Below are 23,945 nucleotides of genomic sequence, written 5' to 3'. Positions count from 1 at the left end.
AATGATGGGAGAATGTCTGGTCGCTATATGAGAAAATTGGCAATATTTATGTAATTGGCATATTATGAAGGATGCATTACAGGGACTTTATTAAATTCATGGAATGTCACGGCCCAGTAGGATTTAGAGGAGCCAAATAATAAAAAGAGAGGCTGAAGAAAAGTGCATTCAATATTGTACTGTATCTACAGAGCATACATGTACTGTACATCAATATAAATGTGCAATATATCTACTTCAACAAGTTCAAGATCTGCAATAAATAATATTATTATCACTTACATGGCTTTCTGTGCAGGTTTATGAGAATATTTCTTAACTAAAAAAACGTTTCAGAGGAGGAGAAAAGATAATGTATTTTGTTACCTGTCAAAGGTGTGCAATTTTCAGTATAAGCTAGAAATAATGTATTCAGGTATCATACAATCACAGAGACGGTTAAAGGACAACACGTCTGTCAGTCTGAATGATGAGCAGGTGAGTGGTCAGGAGTCAGAGCCGTAATATCTCCCTGTACCTGGTGTTAGCTGCACTTTGCTTGTAGTCCCTGATGCATGTCGATCAATCCTCACATTATTTAGGTTGCTCTCTCAACCTCTCTCTCTCTTTTCCACTCTGCTACTGGTTCCTATCTGGTTTCCATGGAAACTCCACATACTTCTCGAACAGCTGTTTTGCAATTTTCCACTAAATGACAGCCGACTTTGCTTCGCACCCGCTCTCCATTCCCCTATCAGTAGCCTCCTAATAAAGGGGTAACCAACACACAGGAAACACACTCCGAAACTCACAGCTACTTATAGAAGTTTAACATAGAGACACAACTACAGTTTTTGCTTTGGTGCATGTATAATACAGTTGTTCTAAAGATATACATCTCTATGGTGACAAGAGTTTATTTTCTCTTTAAACTACATTAAAACATGCGTTCTTTACTATAAGCCTAAAACACTCTTAAGATGCTCCTAAGTAGATAATTTCCTCTCAACTTTCTTGGTGGATATCACTTTTTCTAGTTAAATCACTAGATAATAGGATGTTGTATGAATAATAACACATCTCTAACTACAGTAATGTCAAAGTAGCCTGCAGTATGTATTAGCACAGCTGGAATTTACCTTAAGCCAATCAGATTGGTTGCCATTTACAGCAGCATCTGAGCCTTGGGACAAGCAGTCATTTGTATCCATTCTCTGATCGACTTGACAAATGGCTTCTTCCCTCTGTGGGTAAAATCCCAGGACGGGGGATTTTATAATCAATATTTTAGAATGGAAGAATCCAGGGATCCACTGATGGCCAAAACGAAAGGGTGGAATGATTACATAGAGTGAAACCTGTTGAAATGTTCATATAGACTACTGAATACACAGGAAACAATATGTGATCCTACTTCTTTAGTTACACTGCTTTCAAACGAATGATTGACATATTTACCTAATAACGCTGTCAATATGACTAATGCAAAAAGCAAATGGACACAGTTGATCCCTGGGTTTTACAAAAAGACTACAATCAAGGTTGATTTTGAAAAATCTGCCAATGGTACAACTGTGCTATTGGTCTCGAATGGCCATATCGCCGCCAGACAAATGCTTTGCTTATTGCTGTATCTATTGACCTTTCACCAAACCCAATGCCATAAAACTCTGGTAGATCCACGCATCAATGACCAATACTAACTGGCTCTAAAAATTGGGAAGTTGTCAGACCAGAGCGATCCTTACTATGGAAGTTCTTTTATTTTTTATAAATAAATCATTCTCTAGAATGCATGCTTAAAAATCACTGCTCCACATTAGCCATGAGCAGCCCTGTAATATACGGTTTGATCGACAGGAAAGCAAGAGCATTATCTATTCCCTGGGGACGACTTTAGTACTTGATGAGCCATAATTGGGGGTTTACGGTCGGTGCCCTACAGTATGTTGAGGAGACGGGAGATAATTGCTCTGATTGACTTAAAAGGTTGGCCAGTTTGTTTCTCAGCAACCGTTTAAAGGCCATTAAGCACTGGTGGCCATTAGAAAAGTGGGAACATGCCTGTGCACAGTATGTGTTCGGTATGTGTATGCTTAGTCAATTAACTGATAAGTGAGCTGACAGAAAATGAACTGATGACAGCATTTATAATTGATAAATGTTAAAGTAATCTCTCAATGGTTCAAACTAATTTAATTCATTTGCTTAATTACATCTTTGTAAATGTTATACTTTCAAAGCATGGATGTTTCTCAAACTGTGTCAGATTTAATAAGTAGGGTTGCAGCTGAGAGTTATTTGTATATCTATACTGATATTTTGTACAGATTTAATGTGTTATATATTGTAAATGAGTATGTATGGGGTCTGGCGGTGGGTGGGTAAAGGCATGACACACTGAACATGGTCATTTGTGTTTATGAAATATACAAATGACGGAGGTTAACCTATATGTTTATGCACACAGATACACGCCTTTATACTTTGTGGTGCCATTGAATTGTATGTTTAACCAACGGCTTTAAAGACAGTTTCTTTCACATTTTATAAGGAGGGTTTTTTGCAAAGCTGTTGATAAATACTTGAATTGTTTTACTCACATTGTGTTCATCATGCTTGCAGCAATGATTAAACATGTTGTAGGTTCAGACAGAAGCAGAGAGTTTGGTATTTGATCTGAGACGAGACGAGAGTGTAACAGCTGTAGCTTGGTAATGAGGTTAGCGAGTCATAGACCGGTACATGTTCAGTAATCATCGAGGCTGCGTCAAGTAGAGTGTGTTAAATCAGACGTATAATAGTTTTTGAGGCCATAATAAAGTTCTTTATTTGTGCGTTATCATTATAATACTGTTTTATGTTCGTCAGCTATTGTATTCATTAATTGATGGCAAAAAAACGTCATCCTACTGTATGTATTTCAACTTTTATATGTTCATATAATAACAGGATCTACTGCTCTACTCTTTTAAAATATGCTTGCTGTGTGTGTGTTTATGTGGCTGTGTGTGGATGGGATGAGGTTATTTAAGCATGTCTGTCTACATAATGACCCTTCTAAGTAAAATGACCTCATGGGGGTCAACAGGCTTCATTTGCTAGAATTATCACCACCGTAATTACCTTGGTTTCTGTCTTCAGCCGGTAGTTTCCTGCTTAAAGACTCCGGTGTGTGTGCGTGTGTGTGTGCGTGTGTGTGTGTGCGTGTGCGTGTGTGGTGGGATTACGTGACAGTGGTGGCTGTTTTGTTGGGAGAAATTCTTCCAGGGTTTAGTCAGTATCCATCTAGTGCTGTCAGTGTCAGTATAATCATATATGTCCAAACCACCTCCCTCTCTCCTAGCCTCCTCTTGTTTGCCCATCCTGCTCTATTTATCTGTCACACACTCCAGTTCTCTCTCTCTCTCTCTCCCTCTCTCCTGCTCTCTGTCCTCTCTCCCCTGCTGTCTTCTCGTTCCCTTTTGGTACATGATATAAATAATATATCAGTGTTATAGTGAAATCGCTGCAACCTTGTTCAGCCTACTACTACTTTCATCTTTTATGGCTGACTGCGTGAACTTGTTTGTAGTGATCTGTGTTCCCCTCAGTAGATCTGTGTCAGTGTGTGAGTGGGTTGCTGCTCACTGGAGCTTACACTGTGTGACATGAGGCTTTGCAACCTAGAGGCTTTCTGACCTGCTGCTGGGAAAGGAGCTGCCAAACACACACACCCCTAACACTGATCCACACTGACACGTCATGGACAGTCAGAGGACACACAACGCACATTGGTTCTGATAGAGTGGCAGTGATTAGTGCGTGTGTGTGTGTAAGTGTGTTAGGCCTCATGTGTCTTCACTATATGCCCTAAGCACCCTCTCTGTCTTCACATACAGGAAGTGTTAACACATGGATGTTTGTTGTGTTACAGTGTTGCGTCTCCTGAAGGAGGGAGCAGACCCCAACACTCCCATCTCTTCTGGCGGAACTTTGCTACACCTGGTAACACGCACCAAAACAAATACAGACTGAAAATTACAGTTTTGTGCACTTTTAATGCAATTACAGCTAATCAAGTCAATTGTATTATTTTTAAATCACCCCCTGTCAAGATTAAGTAATATAAATAAAATATTTTTACAATAAATGTTTACTTTGTTTTGAGATATTAATAAATAGTGTGATATAGTTATTTAAATGCCTAATAAATCATACTTTAATTGCCATACACCTTTATTTGTATTACACTGGAGATGCTTTTCTTTACCCTGCTATGTATATCATATAGGCCAACTCTACCTCCTAATTACTCTTTTTTTATTCTTTCAAAGTGATTTATGACATATCTTTTTTAATAATTGTAAAAGAAAACATGCATTAATTAAAAAATGTTGCAGCAAAAACTGAGGCTGTTTTTAAGTCCCAATAACTGTTCTCCATGCCTTTTATCACTTAGAATTTTACCCCTGTAGCAATACAAGTGTAAAGTTGTTAAAATGGTTGTACAATACATTTTCCCCATTATTATGCAGTGAACACTCATGTGCACTGTGTATTGTTAGCAGTGCTTCAGGAAATGTACATATTTGAAAAGTAATTATAATGCCATCCGCTGTGCTTTCATCCTGCAGTGTGCTCGCCATGACAACGTGTTTGCGGCAGAAGTTCTGATTGAGCGAGGCCTGAACGTGAACCTGCAGGACGAAGACCTGTGGACCGCCCTGCACGTGGCGTGTGTGTGCGACCATGCAGACGTGGTGCTGCTCCTGCTGCTGGTAAGACACACACACATGCAAACATGAACACCTGGTATATTGGGCGAATGACAACCATTTGCATGCATCAATGGACGCACATTTTGTAATTGAGTTATTTTCTCGCTATTCCAAGAGTCTCCACGACAAATGAGTGTTTCGGAAAGTGTCGACATACTAGCTCCACGTTTAGAATCAGCTCTGTGCCATTGGCCGTGTTTAAATTAGTCAACTAGAAATGTCTTTTCAAGTTGAGCCTTTTGGATTACTGAGGGTCTGAAACACGACTTTCTATTCTCTCACAAACCCAGCTGAATAACAGAGGATGAGAACATTTATTATGTGGGCATTAGCATGATATCAAAGGGAGAGCCTGCTCTGCGGAGGATGTTCCCAGCTCCTGTCGGGTCTGTCTTGACAGAGCTGCGGTCGTACTGATTAGGTCCATGACGAGAGCGGGGCCAGCTGCAGGGGAGGGGGTGAACCTCCAACCGAGTCACTCAGTGGGCTGGTTCTGTTCTGCTGGTGCTGATTAGACCCAGGGAGGGTTCACTGTATCCAGTACAAGCTGGCTCTGCTGATTGGGTCCTGAGTGATTGCTTGCTGTTTGTCTGCGGGACAGGAAGGAGACGTCCCTGAGAGGAATGGATGTTTGAAGATCTGCCAGGGCAAAGTGGATCTGTCAGTCTGTATGACTGCTGCTTCATGTGTATGTTTGTGTATTTGCATGTATTTCATTTCCTTCAAAGCAAAGACTCATGCAGGCGGCCTAGCTTGTATAGGAGGCTGTGATATAGATACACCAAATGCATTTTATGCAGTGAGTTATGCTTTCATGATACGCAATACCACGGGTGAGAGGGAGAGAGATTTAATTCTGGTGCCTTGGAGGCAGTATCGAAATGTCTCCCATACACTACCAAGTCAGAACCAGTTCCTTATAAATGAGGTCATAGTTATTTACTGTTGGAAGAGAGCAGGCGGTAAAGAAAAAAGGGTTAGAAAATCTGTAGGAAAAATATGAAATCAGATTTAACACTGTGAAAAGTTCAAACATGTTCCAAGCTTACTCTAAAGCAACACCAACACATATCTTCAGCTTTCACAGCTTGAATGCCCTTTGATACACTGCATTATTTATTTGACTGTGTGCATGTGAATATGCCCTTGTGCATGTCTCTGCGGTTGTGAGTGGACTAGCCAAGTAAAAAATGTAGAAAAGTATACATTTTCCATAAGGATGCACAATATTATCGACTTATTTTTGTCGAAGATAAGCCCTTGAGTTTCTTTCCTGGTACCATCAGCAGGAAACCCCAATGCTCTTCCTGTCCAACGGTAAAAATAGCTTCAGTCAAGCAACATTTCCGATAGAGATGCAGTATCCCTTTTCTTCTATTTATTCAATTTGACAACCATCTTCTCCGCGAACCGTGCCAGTGCTCAGTCATTCATTTTGTACTCAAGCTGCAGCCTTATCAGAATTGTAAGTGTAGGATCTTCCCTCTGAATATAGCAGCTTTATTTTTTAATGGGAAGTGGAATCATGGTCTCGCCAGAGGAGCTTGACTGGCAGCTTTATCTTTGATTGGCAATATGTACTAATCTGTTGTGTCCTCCTCCTCCATCTCTTCCTACGCTTCCCTCCCCCCGTCCTCTGTCTCTATGTCCTTGATTTCCTGTCTCCAGTTCCAGGGAGTTTTGTTTTTTTGCTGACTGAGATGTTACCAAGCTCTCGTGAGTAAAGGAGGAGGGGTTGATTAGAAGTCATTGTGGCACAGCGTCCGGATTGGCAGACATGTTCATTCTCTTATCTCCTGCCTCCAAACAGCAGGGGAGGAAGTAAGCCATTTCTAAACCGTCTCATTCCCACTCCATTTCTAAATACACTCCTAAAGCTACTCCGAGCTCCAGCTCTGGTTAATGTTGGTCATTGAGAACCTGCCAGGATTAACTAACTATTCAGAATAGAAAACATGACAGGGTGTGTAGGCTTTATGAATGATTCCACTAAAATATTACATTGTTACTGTCATTTTCAATGGGGAATACTGTCTGATTAACTAACAAAACCCGATAGACCTTCACATTTTCATGAAGATTTCAATGTAGTAGGACTTGGCTCATACATATGCATTAGGAAGCATCAACAGCGCCTCACAATCTCCATGTGCTACATTTTAGCTGACCTTTTATTCAAAGCCACGGCCCACAAGATACTTATCAAGTCTTACTTCTCAATTAGAAATTCCTCATATGCTATCTTGTGAAACGCTGAACTGAAAAGATGTGGTAAGTGATTAGACCTAATCACAGACTGGCCCTAATTCTGATTAAGTGTCTCCTTGAGAGGAACTACACAGTGTTGAACATATGGACTCTTGGAGAGCATAATAATGAGTCTCTGAAACTGTTTACCACTTCAACTGAGGATTTTTTGTTTTTATTCATAATAATTCTCTTTCGTCCTCTTCTGTCATACCTTCTGTGATACTCAAATTCAGTCCCCAGACTCAAGCCAGGGAAGATGTGGCAATCCCTGGGAGACAGGTTCTTCTCCAAATGTTATTTCTCATCGTACTGCTAAAAACCCAACGGGGTTACAGTTGTAGTCGAAGTGACCCACTTTCATGGCTTGGAAATGATGAATTTAAAACTCCTGAACTCTGAGTCCTTTGAAGTCAAATTATTAACAGTAAGCCCCCGGCTGCATCGAGCTCCACATCCCACCAGTTGAATTTAGTGGATTTCTTGTTGAAGCCCTCCTCCCTCCTCCGAACATGAGTTCATTAAGCAATTGTTGCACACCACTATTCTCTTTGCTCTGTAATCTGCTTTAGTTGTAGTCCCAGAACTTTGAAGTCTAAACCATTTTTGGATTTCTAAGTATTTGTGCTTAATGAAGTCTATATTTCAATTCAAATACAGACTTTTTCAACCGACTCTTGGTTAGATATATTGAAATAAATGTGTTTATCTTAAAAACATTTGAGGAGATATTTAATGTTGTTGTGAAGATTTGTCCACAGTTTTATGTTTGTTAACTTGACAGTACATTAGGTTGTGTTATCCTTGCATTAGATTCCTCATCAAGTCAATGTGCAATCACAACAGAAAGCACTGCCACATGCCATGTGGTGATTACACATTTAAAAACTGCAGTGTGGCAGGCCACAGCTGCAATGATGTTGGCAATCCTCAATTGCTTCTACATTTATTTGTCGCAGCTTTTTGATAATCATGTTTGAAGTTTCCTTGACACTGGAATACATTTTTGTGAAATGAAAAATATTGGTTTGTTAGTTTTTAATCAGAGAAAGCTTTGGGTTTAGTGAGGGAGGCGTGTGGTGCAGTGGGTTGTGTGTTGGTGTTCGGATCAGGGGGTCACAGGTTCAAACCCCACTGCAGTCAGCATGTCGCATCCCAAGTTGCTCCTGTGGGGATTGCTCAGATAAAAGCGTCTAACAAGTGACATGTAATGTGATTTTAGATAGGAGAGTCTAATAATAGTGTGTATGGATAGAGTGTATCCCTGTACCGGATGCTCTCCACTGGGCTGTGACAGTGTGACTCCCCCTGGGAAAGCTTTCAGTGCATATCCTGGTTGTTATTGATTCTGTAACAGTCACTGCACCTAACAACTTCCATTATGAACCACGGACAGCGTGATATAAACAGATTTCCATTTCTGCCACAGCCGGGGTGGATTTATCAAAATGTGTCAAGGAGCGTGTCGGGGTCAGAAGTCAACCTGTTAACCCCTCGCAGCCTGTGAGGCCAGACAGCGCCGACTCGTTTATACCTGTCAGTTCATATCATGTGAGCTCAGACACATTATTAATGTGTCTGTATCAATGGCCCACACACAGGCCCGGACTGGCCATCGGGAGGACCGGGAGGTTTCCCGATGGCCTGGCCTGTTAAGTGGCCTGCTGGCCTGGCGATTTTCCTTTTTTTTAATGTATTGTGAACGCAACGCTGCGCAAATGTGGGTCTGCCTCACACAGGGTGCTGTCTGTCCACACATGATGTGGCCTGCCGACAGGGCTGTCCCTCCCTACAGGCTGATCACACACACTGCGTGGGGCCTCACCTCGCGGAGGGGGCCTCACCTCGCGGAGGGGGCCTCACCTCGCGGAGGGAGCCTCACCTCGCGGAGGGAGTCTCCCCTCGCGGAGGGAGCCTCATCTCGCGGAGGGAGCCGCAAATACGGCGCACCTATGCGCTTATGCGGCGCATAGTGTGGCGCGGCACGGTTGCGAGGCTCAAACTGTTTGGTCACCATTTATGTAAACCCATATTTCCATTTGAGGGGGGAGTGATTAGTAAAATATGCATGAATAAAAAGAAAGAAGGTAAGATACACTTGTAAAACTTGTTGAGAGCTAAAACTAGTCTTTGCTGCTGCCTCAAAGAGGAGCAGGGAGGAGAGGAGGGAGACAGGGGAGGCTGATTCAGGAGCACAGACACACTCACAACTATAAATGAACCAAAAATAAATAAATAAACAACTTTCAGTGTTTTTCATATGTTATTGGTTATGGCCATGATTTTATGATTATTGAAATGTATACAGTTCTGTTTCATATGGGTGTTCCAGGTGTAGTCTCTTTATTTTCCCCTCAAAATGCACCAGGTTGATGCATTAAACTCCAACATTTTAAAATAAATCTTACCGGGGGGGCATGCCCCCAGACCCCCCTAGAGGATTTGAGGTCCACCCCCACTTAAAATATGTTCACATGGATAGGTTCCCAAATACATTTGCACATTTTTTTAAATAGTAACCCCTGTCCATATGTTTATTATTGGGTAGATTTAAACTATAGAGCTATCACTATGGGCAGCTACGCTGTAAATATTTACAAATAAATCCAGCAGAATGGCAACTGGTAGTGGCCTGGCTGGGTGTATAATTCCCGGCCTGACTTATTGTCCCAGTCCGGCCCTGCCCACACATCACACTTACTTCACCATAATCTGCTTGTTTCGGACATAAAAGGAAATTCAGAATATCTTTTTCTGTTGTGGCTGATTGTTATTGTTATCAAAGTGTGTAAAACTACTCTAGGCTTAAGAAGGCAAGTGTAGCAATTTCACTTTATAAGTTAGCACATGGCTCATGATTGTATTCAAAGTATTGAAACGTCCCCAGTATAACTATACATGCATTTTATCCTGTTTTTCTTTTCTCCTAGATTTTGAAAATAAAAGAACTTTTTGTATAGCTTTGCTCACAGCCAGTCACCCCAAGTGTTCATGGGTTAACACAACTAGTGATTGACCTTCTAATGCAACAGCTACAACCCTAAAAGTGTGTGGTGTGGTAAAGTCAAGTGCGGCGTATTTCACAGAGTAAAAATAATTTGCATGTAACGTGCCTACATTCTTCTATTCTAATGATGGTTATAGAATGAAGTTAAAGAAAATGTATCAAAAGGAGTAATCTGTTGGTATTGGTATTGGTTTAAAGGTACTGGTAACGACACATGTTCTCTCTCTGCCCTATGTCTGACCGAAAGGGAAATACATGTCTTTCTGTCAGCTGATAGCTTTATATAGCCAGACCCCCGTTGACTTTTACTGGACCTTGAAGTGCATTGTCTGGGTTAGTGCACCCCTTTACTAACCACTGTGCATCACACGCACACACACACACACACACACACACACACACACACACACACACACACACACACACACACACACACACACACACACACACACACACACACACACACACACACACACACACACACACACACACACACACACACACACACACACACACACACACACACACACACACACACACACTATATGAAGATATGTTTTATAAATAAGTGGATTAGGCACATATGTAAGGAGTATAGATGGAGCAGTCTAAATGTGTCATTCGAAGAAAAATGTAGGGCTGGGGGATGGTGTGTGTGTGTGTGTGGGGGGGGTAGAGGTAGGTGGAGGGGGTGATAATAATTTGCCCTCTCTCTGACTCACTCATCTCATCTCTCCTGCTCTTCAAGCTGTGCTTCACGTAGCGATAAGGTTTTCTTGTTTGTGAATAGTCACGAAGCAGCAGCTGATATGTTTTAATGTTAATTAATTCCCTTTGTTAACCCCTAACTAACCCTTATTACTGAGTGAACACAGCTCCCAGTAGACCACACAGAGGGGTTCAGTGCACAATGGAACTGCAAAGCTCACCAGAACAAATCCTCTGATAACTGGAATCAACTGCATTGTGCTGCCTTTATTGAGGTGAATTGCTCAGGATTTCTTAGATGACATTGTTTTCCTCTGAATATCCGCACAACTTTTTTGTAATTAGCAGAATCAGCAGTCGTCTTATTTATATCAATTAAAAATGGCAAGGTTGCTCTGAGGGTTTCAGGCTCAGTGTCCTTGTGGTTTCGCTGCTCTGTTTTCAGAGCACTAAGGTTAACAGCTCTTGTGTTGCTATTTTCTTCTCATATGTTCCTGTCCCCAACCCTTCCCTCTCTTTCTGCTTGAGGACCAGGTCATAAATCTCTTTGCCACGCTCCAACTCGGTCGTTAGAATTCTATTAGCTGTAAATATTCAATAAGGATCCTCACTTAGAATCCCCTGTCCATGTTATCAGACCTGGTCCAGCTACGATCGTTACACTGGCTTGTCTTTTATGTTTAAGTCAAACAACAAGAAGCAATTTACGTCTGGATGCTGACAATTGCCTCTTGAAAATATGTACTTCTAGTACCCAACCCAAGAGGGGATGATACAAGTGAAAAGGACAGAATGTAAGTCCAGGAGTACATTGTGAATATCTTGTACACATTTCTGCTCTACTGGTGAAGCATTGCAACATTTTTACAAATAATAATGCAGTTGAGTTCCTCCAAAGAAAGGCAATCAATCATAGCCATATTGTGACAAACGACTGTGCTGTTGTCAGAGTAACAGTCATTAAAGCAGCCCGAGGGAAGGCCTACCATGTTATCTCATACTATAACAGTAAATACTGTGGCAGGGTCCTTCTTGAGTAAATACACATTAATCATGTCACACACTCACCCCGATGAACCAGGTAACGGTAACCAGCACCCTCGCTCTTCCCCGCCCCAACCCCCCGGGCCGTTTTTTAATGAGTTATTTAATTCACTGTATTGTTTGTTAATGTCTCCATGGTTCTGCTCAGGTCTACGCCTCTGGGAAGCCAAGATAATTGTGCCCACTTCATCATTGATTCGAGTCTGATGAATGACCCCGACCAACACTTTGTGTCTTCTCTGCCTTTTTTCTGCTGTGCACGTTGAAGTCCGGGGTGAATGTGCTGCTGCAGGATGTCAACGGAAACATTCCTCTTGACTACGCATCCGAGGGAACTGAGACCAGCTACATCCTCCGAAAACACCTGGAGGAAAATGGTATAACTCAACTGTTATTTGTATTTGTGTTCCACGCATGTTATCGTCCCCCTTTCAAATAGAGAAAAATAGCAATAGTATTTCATTGAGGAAGCCAACGGATCATTTAAATAGCTGATACCTCATGCTCACAGGTAACCGGGAGGTGTTTTGTGTGTGTGTTTGCGTGTCAAGGTGAAGTATACCCACAGGCGTAATGATGGTGGGTTGTGATTGGGGCTCTTGTCTCCCACAGAGAAAGTAGAAGGTCAACACAGGAGAGGGGACTCCATGAGATAAAGGCAAAGGCAGGTTGCAGGCGCACAGGGACAAACGTATTTGGACCAGAGATGGTGACAGCGGGGAGGCAGGGCAGAATGCCAGAGAAATACAGAGAGACAGAGAAAAAGGGGAACAGGAATCATGCTGACAAAGCTAGACAGAAACAGATGTAGACACTGATGGAGGGTCTCCCCTCATTCATCTGCCATCGGCCACAAGTTCACATGACAAATGCCAGCTTCTGACTGCAGACAGTTAACTCATCAAAGCTCCGACCACACATACACACCCACACCCACACACACACACACACACACACACACACACACACACACACACACACACACACACACACACACACACACACACACACACACACACACACACACACACACACACACACACACACACACACACACACACACACACACACACACACACACACACACACACACACACACACACACCCAGTCTCACTTTCTGACTCCCAAAGCACTTCATTTGTTGAGACTGTTCTCTGCCTCTGTCTGCCCAACCCCATGGTGCTCTCCCTCCTGCCTAGCTTCAGCTCCCATGATACCCCCCCCCCCCCCATCATACTGGGCTTTGCCACCATGAAACACGCATAGGCTCACCCTGTTCTGTTGCTATAGCAACTTGGTTTTACAGTTTCCATTCCCACTTAGTTTGTGTGTTTGTGGGAAAAAGACAAACTGTACATGTGTCTCCACACCAGCAAGAAGTAGAAATGTTGTTTTCCTATTTGTTGTCTTAGCTCAAGTCGTTTGTCTTTTTGTTGACACCGTTTTTTCTCAATGTATTGACACAGTATAGAACAAGAACTTTCTTCTTATGTTAATGTCTCGTGAGCATGTCTTAAAAAGCTTCACATCCAGTGGCTCTCATTTGTTTACAGAGACAAACTCATTGATTAGCTAATCCAACCAGTCTACTCTGAAAAGTCCCATTAGCTAGTTCCCTGGGGCTAAAATATTGATTGATTGAAAATCAATTCCTGCTATTACCGCAACCAAAGTCCGGTCCAGTGTGTGTATGTGGTTAGTTGGCAGTGCATTGATCTTCATAGTTTTTGGATAGACCTTGTGTCAGCCCTGTATTGATCAACCTCCTGATTTATTTCTATTGATTTGTCATCAACATAAGGATCACTTACCGCCATCTTTTAATCCGCCAGGCTTGATAACTGTGTTATGCAGTTTGTAATGTGTTCACACGGATGCTACATAAACGGCCAACATCCTCCCTAAAATGTGATTCTGTAGTTGTGTTGTAACACAGTTTGATCCTGTATGACCACTATCAGATAAAGTCGTCCTGAAGGCAAATTCTGTTGAAAAATAAAGTTCTGCATAAAACTTGGTTATATTTGTATGCAAAATGTGTCAGACCCCTTTACCTAAATGCAACCCATCCCTAGATATTGCGAAAGCCAGCAAACTAACTAAACATTTGAACCTGTGTATGAGGTTAAAAGGATGTGTTGGACAGTTTGGGAAATATGCATTATTGCCTTCTTGTTTAGAGTTAGATAGATAAGACACATAACAGAACATGTTCTTTGAAGTCAAGCTAGCTGTTTGACTGGGTCCCAGTCGCTATGCTGGAAGCCAATGAAATGCCTTTCTGTTGCTACACTAAACGTCCCCTGACTATAGACTCTTTAACACAAAGATATGAGAGTACTTACTCTAACATGTGTCTCTCTTGTGTTTGTAGGTGTGGATGTGTCATCCATGCATGCAATGAAGATGCAGAGACCAAGCACAATGCTGTCTGATGTGAGACAGCTTGTGGCCAAGGGGGAAAGCATCAACCAGCCCAATGATGACCGGGTCACTCTGGTGAGTAAGGCCACATGGTGTCAGTGTCTTTGGGTTCAGAAAAGCGCTATAGAAAATTAATATATTATTATTATTATTATTATTAGTGTGTGTGAGTTGACCCCATTGTGTCTCTATTCCCCTGGTTTTGGATTATTGTCTTCCTTGAAGTTTTTTATTAGATACTGTAGCTTCAACTTTTTGCTCTCATAACTTTATCATTCCTTCTCTCTCTCTCTCTCTCTCCCTGAAGATCCACATCGCGTCCGCCAGTGGTTATAGAGAAGTGGTTTCTGTGTTGTTGGAGAGCGGGGCGGACCCTCATCCTGCTGACAACAACTTCTGGACCCCTCTTCACCTGGCTGCTAAATATGGACAGGTAACTCACAGCTGCTCAACAAATTGTCAAAATGCTTTTAATGAAGTAGTTTCCTAATGTAACCTCCTGTAGCTGAATTGATCGGATGTGATGAAGTCATTAAGGAAATAACGAGGAGATTATTGACAGATTGATTGTTCCTCCGAGGCAGTTGCCCCCGGTTACCCTGCACACACTCTGATAAACTTCTCTTTTTGGGCTTACAGCATTTTATATTAGCAGTTTAATGGTCTCTCTTAGTGGAAAGGAGATTGATTTCTAGACGGGGCGGAGGAGAGCTTTTGGAGCAATGAGGTTTGGAAGGGTTCCAACTATGAAGGAGAGGAAGTGATCACGTTCACATCTTGCTGACCCAACTGGATATTTAATTACATTTCTGTGCTGTGGGTGCTGACAAAGAGAATTTATTCAGTTTGTATTAAGAGTCGCTCTCTAGTTCTTTGGTTCATCTACCCTGAAGCTATGTTTTTTTTCTCCCTACTAGAGTGGGTTTTGAACATTCTTGCTACTCTTTTAGCTCGCTGCTTTTTTCTGTTTCATTCATGCCGATCTGCTTCCTTTTTTATTCCTCTCGCACAATCCGTCATCCATTTGTTGGATGAAAAAATAATCAGTATTCAGTCAATATAGATGTACAATCTTCTAAATGGACTTATAACCTTCTTGTGTCTTTGTTTTTAGACTTTCTGCATACTCAATTAGTCTGTGTGAGTGTGAGTAATATGTAAGTGCATCTGACTGAAGAGTGGCAGTCTAGAGGATTGCAGAATCGATTGGCTGGCCTTACAGTGCTAAATCACCTCAGCCATCGGCTCTTTACTGGTGCCAGTGCTCTGCCTCATGCATACCAACTACTCCCTGGGCCTTCTTAACTCTCACTTCCTGTCAGCGTTCCCTTATACTGACAGTGACACGTCAGTCATGTAGGACAGTGCGGGTTTAAGATGTGTGTATATATGCAGCAAACTAGCACAAGCAGACTCTTGCCTGGAAACACTAGCTGGAATGTTAAACCCAAAGACCCCCTTCTGCAATGTGCCGTGTGTACTACACTCACCCTTTAAGAAGATACATGACCCTATTACTGCAGTTAATTAAGCTTCCTTCTCCCGGTCTTGTGGTAAGTTGGACCCTCGCTTGGCACCCTCGGTGTGAGTCGAGGCTTTTCAAGATGTGTTCTCTTGAGGAAAGGATTTTAAATAGTTTTGTGAGTGGATTCTTTAACAAAAATGACAGGACGTTTAAATACAGCCCTACTGGGATAGGATTAGTCCTTTCAGTTTTATAATGAGGTACATGTGAAACCTAGGGAAATAAAGCAGACTCCCTGAATCTGTGTACATTTCAAAAGTACCTTAAGCTCAAGATTTATTTTCAGCTCTGACAAAAGTTATTAAAAGAGTATTTGGGCTCAAGCCGAAAATGGCTCTGTCTTTTTAAATCTACATCCACTCTGAATTTGCTCCGTCCCCCGCTGATCTCAATGTGATGACCTTTTCCCGATCCTCCCGACCCATTAGAGAGTTCAGATCTTGTGGTGCCACTGACGTGTGCTCAGTATTTATAGGGTGTGAGTGCAGCTGACAGTTTGTTGGCACTCCAGATGCTGTAGACTCAGTAGAACTAAACAGCTGTCGACGTGCGTCACTCTGCTGAATGTGCTGAGTCATGCTCTTCTGCACTGCAGTCGATTTACTCTGCGATGGTAAAAAGAAGTTCTCCTGTTTTGTAATACTCCACCAGAGCCACAGAGGGCATTTGTTTATTTATGTATGTTGTGGTTAATACTGCCCATGTTTTATACAATGTTCTTGATGCGAGTGAAGTCCCCTTTACGGTTTTACAATGTTGAATTTGAAAGCAGTATTTTACTGAAGCATCTGCTAATCCTTTTGAATGCAATACAATGCAGAGAAACCATAAGTATAGCTTTTGGTTAGTTCTGCCAGCTCAGTTGACTTGGATCAAACTAAATAATATGGTTACTTTCTGTTTGTCGTACTCAATGCACATGTTAAGTTCAGAGAAGTGGATTGTGTGTATGTGTTTGTTCTGATATTCAACCTCAATGGAACATCCTCAGTCGTTCAGTGCGTCCTCAGTGTGTGTTTTATTGCAACCAAGTGAAGTAATGAAACTGAACAGTAGGGGGTTTATTATTTCCCCAGATTGTTTTCCCAGAATGTGCGCTTCTAAAGTTGCTGCTTGTGTTTAGTTATTATCCACTGTTTTATTTTTTAAACAATTAATTTCTATGTATTCCCTAAATTACCATACAAATCAGTATGATTGACCGGTCACATGAGAGGGGAAGGAGAACATATCTGACAGTGAGACTGAGAGCATGTGTGAGCTAAGACTAAAATAAAATCCTAGAGGGACCATAGAGGACAGAGGTGACAGCCATCACATGACACTGAGTGTAAATGAGGGAAGCCTATGGGGTTCTTCCACTGTGATATGTGTTGGAAGATACACTCGTTATTAAAGGATCTCTCCTGTCAGGAGCGACACTTGTATAAGCCTGTCATGTGTGCCATACTTTGTGCCATCTGCTCATTGTTTAAATTCTAGGTCTGTCATATAGTATATCCCACATTTACATATACAGCAGTGTCTGTTCAGACCATCCCATTGCTTGGCCTCCAGTATCACCGCTCCTCCGAATAACTTCACACTCAACACTGTGCTTCTTTGGGTCCTTCACATGCCATGACATAATTGCATCTACCAGCCATGATAAAGTATTTGTGTGCAAAGGCTCACATGATCATCGACGCAGACCTAGCTGTACCCAGCATGCCGTTTGCTGGTGTCACAGTTCAAAATGATCTCTCTTAACACACTTCACTGTTTACATAATAAATGAATGTGTCCCATAGGTCTCAAGAGCTTGTACTTAACATTACACTTGCGTCTTCAGCAGCACACCTGCTAAGTGTGAAGTTGAATGGATGAACGGTTGATGTAAAGACAGAAATGCATACATACATTCCTTCCATTTTAAGTTGATACATCTGTGCTAGCAATAAATGTGGGAATAACATTTGCATCTTCTCTAACCAGATAACATCCACTATCAAATGTTTTTTCTCCTTGAGCTGATGGTTTGAAAGTAGATGCAGAAAATAGTGCCCTTGAAATGCTCTGTTTTTCTCAGATCTAATGAAAATGGATGTTGGTGTTTCTCCCATCTCTTACAGACAAGCATCGTTAGCCAGCTCCTGAGGCACAGAGCAAACCCGACTCTGTTGAACTGCAACCAAGACAAGCCCTCAGGTAACATATCGAGGCATGGACACAGATATACACATGTTCGTTACACAAGTATTGCTGTTGCAATGGGGGACGAAGCCTGCGAGCTAGTTCAGGCAGTCAACTCGAGCACTGATGCTGCATTAATACATAACGCCCCTTGCCACTCTACAACCAACCAAACAGAGTCTCCTTAATAAGCCGCTCTATTTAACCTGCCAGATCTCTCTCCATGCATTGCTTGCTGCTGCTATTGCTGCAGCTCTATGTCGCTGCCGCTTGCCTGTCCCACCACCACCCCAGCTTCCACCTGTAGGCTCGGGGTTAGTTATTTAATCATCACTCATCGTGCTATGTATATTTATGGAGTGATGATGCCCGAGCCTAGTCGCCAAACTCAACTATATGCTGCTTCTAATAAACATGTTAAAGGAACACGTGAGTTGTCTGACTGAAATGGATTTTGACTTATTCACACACACACACACACACACACACACACACACACACACACACACACACACACACACACACACACACACACACACACACACACACACACACACACACACACACACACACACACACACACACACACACACACACACACACACACACACACACACACACACACACACACACACACACACACACACACACACACACACACACACACACACACACACACACACAGTGAAGGATGCTACGCCATCATCAGTCTCTTCTAAGCTCATTTGTACTCATCTGTATCTGCAAGAACTCATGTATCAATTAAAGAAATCACCAACATCTTACTTTGAAGCCTGTCATACACACATCGAAAGAGGCTTGTATACTTGATTTGCTAATGGGCATAAATGTATCGTGTTTTTATCGAGGGGGATTATCAATGCAAGGTGTTCTTATAATGAAAGCTTACAGGATCAACAGAGGAGATTTGACTAAAGACATGTTGCACACTAATGTATGTGGATCCTGAATGGCCTGGTAGGCTCTACACTTCACATCTAATAGATGATTAATTATTTAAACTGCGTAGATACCGTTACCATCTAAAAAAATAAGCATAGTCTTACTGTTACAGTACAGTATTTCATCCTGCCCGAATACCTGAACAAATATTAAACATACCCTGAACTATTTTATTTTTATCTGCAACACTGCCACGGAGAAATGTCTTGCTCCTCTTGCAAAACTATCTATAATTGATAAAGAGCAGGAAGATGGAAACTGAGGGCTGACTAATGCAGTTTTCTGCTTTGATTCACTGTGGGAAAATCTGATGTTTTTAAAATCACATGGAACCTACAAGTAAAATCTGTATGTACGTAATAGAGGTTACACACATGGGATGTGTAGTGTAGGCTGATAAGTCCTAATCTCGTGTTCTGCTGGCATGCACACATTCCTGCCAGCTGGCGAGGCTGGTACAACTTTCAGCACATTGGGGCCTTAAAGATGCACGCATTGCATTTTGAAAAGGACCACTGGCTAGAAACATAAATGTGCGTGTTGACAGGACACTGAATGCTGTTGTACGTAGCGCTAAACGTAAGCGTGTATTCCTGTGAAGGTGATGAAACGTGTCGTATAAAGGTTATTTGCTTCTATCCATTGTGGCCTAGAATATCATTGCTGCATCAAACGATTTACTCCCATGGCTTCATCACACCCCTGAATGCCTCACTCTGGCTTTAATCAATAGCCTCTTCTCGTGTGTAGGCTTTGAAAAGATGTGATACAAGCCCTGAGAGACAGAGACAATCCCCCTCTTTCTCACTCAGAGCCCCACATCCCCTCCCTCAGCATCAACATGACGAAAGAGATCCGGAGAAAGAGATGGGAGTCTAGGGGGTTGTCAGTCACACAGAAATAAATAGACAGAATGAAGCCGCTCCCCTCCCTCGTGCCCTGTTAGACCTCATTACAGACAGGGGGGGTCTTATTTCCCCCTTCCTCTTAAGCACAGTTGGATTGATCCACAGTGGGGTTCACATTCTGCATCAGAGCAGGCTCATCCTCATTGATTTTTAAGGAGCATTTGTATGGTGAACATGTGAGCAGAAAGGCATGTGTCCTCACCAGTTACACAGACAACTCCAACATTCGGAAGTTCTTGTCAATGTCAAATTAAACTCGTTTCTGTAAAGTTCCAATTTCATAACAAATTGTTGTATTGATGAGCCTGTCCTGTGTCATCTCACCAGATATTTCCGCGTCAGAGCCCATAGCTGACATGCTGCTGAATGCAGAGGAGAGCTGGCTGCAGAGACTCAAGGACCCCTCCGCCCCCCTGCCCTCCACTGACCAACGCTATGATGGCGGTTCACACGACCTCAACACTCCTGTCAAGAACTTGTGAGTGAACAGTTTCATGGGCACAGTGGTTAACTTACGGTTATTTCACAGATTGTTAATCCTGTTTTTCCCCCCCATTTATCTATCATCCTTTGTCCCAAATCTGCTTCCTTTCCCTCCACCTTCTGTCTTTGCCAGCAACCCCCTGAGTCTCTCTATCTCTAAGCGGGACAGTCTGCTGGAGAAGTGTGCCATGTTCAGAGAGGCAGGTGGAGCACTGAGCCGACAGCCCTCACAGGACAATGGCCTCGATGGCCCCTTTAGCTCCGGTGCCAGCAAACTGGAGCAGGTACCTTGTCTTTTAAGATTCGGCGCTACGTAAAAACATCAGCTTTGTGCCAAATTGCAGTTTTGATTCAGCTCAGCAGTGATAATTGAGAAGTAATCAAGTATGTAGTAGTTAAGCAATGTGCTATCGCTGCAATAGTGTGCATTTGAGACCCAAGAGCAGTGTAGATAAAGAAAATAAAGTAAGGAAATAAAGCAGTGCAGAGTGTGAGTGGAACAATGAGTTTAAATCTCTGTGGGCTACAGTTGAATATGACTGGAGATCACTGTCTGGGACTTTGAATGTTTCATTGAAAATACTCAAGCTGCTGATGTTAGTTGGTTTACATGTTCACCTTGCATTGCCCTTAGGTGAAGCTGATGCCTCCAGCTCCCAATGACGACCTGGCCTCGCTCAGTGAGCTGACCGACAGCAGTCTGCTCTACGAGATGCAGAAGCGCTTTGGCAACGACCAAATCTACGTAAGACTCGCCTGTCCTTGTGCCACTTAACAAGGAGGTCCCACTCAGCATTAAACATGCACTAAAACACACAGAACAGATAGAAATACAAACATTCACACGCTCTCTCCGGCATAACTGGGCCGCTTCAGCTGTTTATTTGTAGATGAGTGCTGTGTTGTTTACGGACTGGGAATTTCGGGGTGTAATGTTTGGATCACATCACACGGTCTTTATACCCATGAGCACCTCCTGCAGTGGCTTTCCCTCCAGCATATGTTTGTGGAGTGTACTCTGTTTCTGAAGTATGAGCACTGCACAACCGTGTGTCACACAACTCCTCTCATGAAGACTATCGTGCAGACAGTTCTAATTGTGAGTCCTTTTACACCCAGTGACTGGGGGTGTGTGAAGCTGACCGTTGAGCGGCCCGACCAAGCAAGGAGAAAGAGGCAGAGAATTCAAATATAACCCGGTGTGGGCATTTATTACTCATAAACATGACACAGCCTCAATCTGCTGTTCACATGAGCACAGCCACCAGGATCTCACACACACTACCAGCCTTCACCAAACAGGAAACACAGAGCCTAAATACACACCCACTAATCAGCAATTAGACACAGGTGAGGGGGAAAACACAGGGCACCAGGTGAACATAATCAGGAGTAACAGAAAGAACGGGAGGGGGAACACTTTTCAAAATAAAAGACATGTGCAATATACAAGGCCCGAAGCCGTTAGTCCACAGTGACAAAGTTACCTTTGTCAAAACGACTCACCCTGTGACAAAGTTACCTTTGTCACAGGGTGAGTCGTTTTTCTGAATGTAGCAAAATCTTTATAAGTTCCATACGCCCTTTTGAGTTGAAAACCTTCCCATGCACACACACACACACACACACACACACACACACACACACACACACACACACACACACACACACACACACACACACACACACACACACACACACACACACACACACACACACACACACACACACACACACACATTCAAACATATCCACACACACATATATATATACTTACTATGGGAACAATGGCAAAATCAATACCATTTATATCGTTTGGAAAGATAAATCCATCACTATATTCAGGAGTTAAATGCCTTCATCTCCAACACATGGTCCATTTTCTATTCTTGTTTCCTTTCATGTTCTCCTTTCCTTTAAAATGGTGATGTAGCCCATACTCCTCCATGGGGACCGAGCTCTATAAAGACTGGAACCAGATCAATGTGGAGCCATCCCGTGCACTCTGTGAAGAGGCAGTAATGGTCTGTTATTATAGAAACCCAGATGGGCGACAGACAGTAGGGTTAGCCACAGCAGGGGACGACTGATAACGGGATGACAATAGGAGGCAGGAGATTGGTGGATGAAGAAAAGACAAATGATTAGAATAATGAGGGCTGGATTTGAGGTGCAGTCCAAGGAGAAAAGAAACGACAGAGTGCAGCTATCATGTGGACATAAGGCACATATGATATGATTGTACAGTATATATCTTCTGTCATGAAGATACACACATTGCATCGTTCACATTATAATTATAAAATGTATGCAGTTTAGCAAGTAATGTTTTTTCATGTAATATTAAAAAATTCAACTGATAAACAAATATAAATATACCCTTATATACTTGTATGAATTGTTTTACAGAACAGTTTACACTTGTGCATTTCTAGTTTCCTGTTTACATTCAGTTGATATTTTATTTGTCTTTATTTTATCCCACTGCACCATTTTATGTTTTCTATTCAGATTATGTTTGCTTGCAGGAAAGTATTTTCTATACATATTTAATGAGCATTGTTGGAGGATGACTAAGATCTAAGATTTTTTTAAAAGCCCTTGAACCCTTTCGTAGAAATGATGTTCATGTTACAGAGTCAATTAATTCCTTTGCATGTCTGCACTTTTTCACCTTCTTGTTGCAATACCATAAAATATGACTTTATGTACACAATGGACGGTATTTAAAGAAACAGGTGAAGAAGCATAGATGTGATGAGGGACAGAAATAAGGGGGAAGGACAAAGAAGGTAGATGCTCAATATGTCCCCAGCAGGGTGGTCAGAAAGGGGGCTTTGATGAGGGGGCTGCTGCCTTCTGCCAGGATAGAAGGCCCACTAAACCCCTTGAGGAGAGGACCAAGGAACTGGGGAAGGATATGACGGAAGACACCGTTTCATCTTTTCACAGGATTGTCAATCATTCAACGTCTTCAGTTAGTGTGGAAGTTTTACGTGTACAAAAAAAAGCAACACTTGTTTATTGACTTTCGGTGTCTGCAAGCAGCGGAAAATGTGTTCAAGTCATTAACCTTGAGCCCGGGCCTGAGGACAGAGCAGCATGCTGCAGAATGTTAGCATGTCTGCGCTCTCCCAGGAGACACAGTGTTAGCTTTCAAACAGCCTCGAGGACTCTAACTAAGAAACAGGGGGTTAGCAGTTTAGTGGGATGGGTCAGGAATTGGCAGTTGTTTATTTTATCTAAATGGCCTCAGGGTTTGTGTACCCTGGGCAGAATTGGGTTTTCCCCTGGAAAAAGGTCATTACGAAGGTTATCCTTGGAGGTCTCGTCCTAACCTTTCTTTGCCATGAGATTACCATATTGTTAAGGTAATGCAGATTGTCACCACCATGAATACTAATGTGAAGGAAAGAGGGTGACAGCATTATTCTCATTTCAGTGTTAGCTTCAGGCAATCTGTCCGTAATTAAAACACAGCTTCAGCCCGTTTGTATGTCAAAACGGTCACGCTCGAAAGACAAAGGTTTTATATAATTGTATTCATGAGCAAAAGATCACTTAGGTGTGTGTTTTTTTCTTCCTTGTAGACTTACATTGGACACATCCTTCTGCTGGTCAATCCAAACAAAGAGCTGCCCATCTACTCCACCTTGGTAAGCATGTATTTAAACTGCATCTATTCCACATAGGCTCAACATATATGCTGTGCTTTGCTCTCCTA

The 23,945-nt window shown here is 42.3% G+C and overlaps 1 protein-coding gene across 1 annotated transcript in view; it reads left to right on the top strand.

Moving 5' to 3' along the window:
* Nucleotides 1-23,945, top strand: part of myo16 (myosin XVI) — a 91,022-nt gene that overhangs the window by 13,584 nt on the left and 53,493 nt on the right. The window contains exons 3-12 of the mRNA XM_034110372.1: nucleotides 3,896-3,966; nucleotides 4,596-4,739; nucleotides 12,014-12,122; nucleotides 14,121-14,245; nucleotides 14,478-14,603; nucleotides 17,807-17,882; nucleotides 20,066-20,216; nucleotides 20,355-20,505; nucleotides 20,856-20,966; nucleotides 23,812-23,877. Coding sequence (XP_033966263.1) covers nucleotides 3,896-3,966; nucleotides 4,596-4,739; nucleotides 12,014-12,122; nucleotides 14,121-14,245; nucleotides 14,478-14,603; nucleotides 17,807-17,882; nucleotides 20,066-20,216; nucleotides 20,355-20,505; nucleotides 20,856-20,966; nucleotides 23,812-23,877 — 1,130 coding nt within the window. The remainder of the gene's footprint in view (nucleotides 1-3,895; nucleotides 3,967-4,595; nucleotides 4,740-12,013; nucleotides 12,123-14,120; nucleotides 14,246-14,477; nucleotides 14,604-17,806; nucleotides 17,883-20,065; nucleotides 20,217-20,354; nucleotides 20,506-20,855; nucleotides 20,967-23,811; nucleotides 23,878-23,945) is intronic.

The sequence above is a fragment of the Pseudochaenichthys georgianus genome, chromosome 21, assembly GCF_902827115.2.
Source record: "Pseudochaenichthys georgianus chromosome 21, fPseGeo1.2, whole genome shotgun sequence".
Taxonomy (NCBI): domain Eukaryota; kingdom Metazoa; phylum Chordata; class Actinopteri; order Perciformes; family Channichthyidae; genus Pseudochaenichthys; species Pseudochaenichthys georgianus.
Note: the sequence above shows the minus strand (reverse complement) of the source record. Positions and strands in the feature narration are given on the sequence as shown.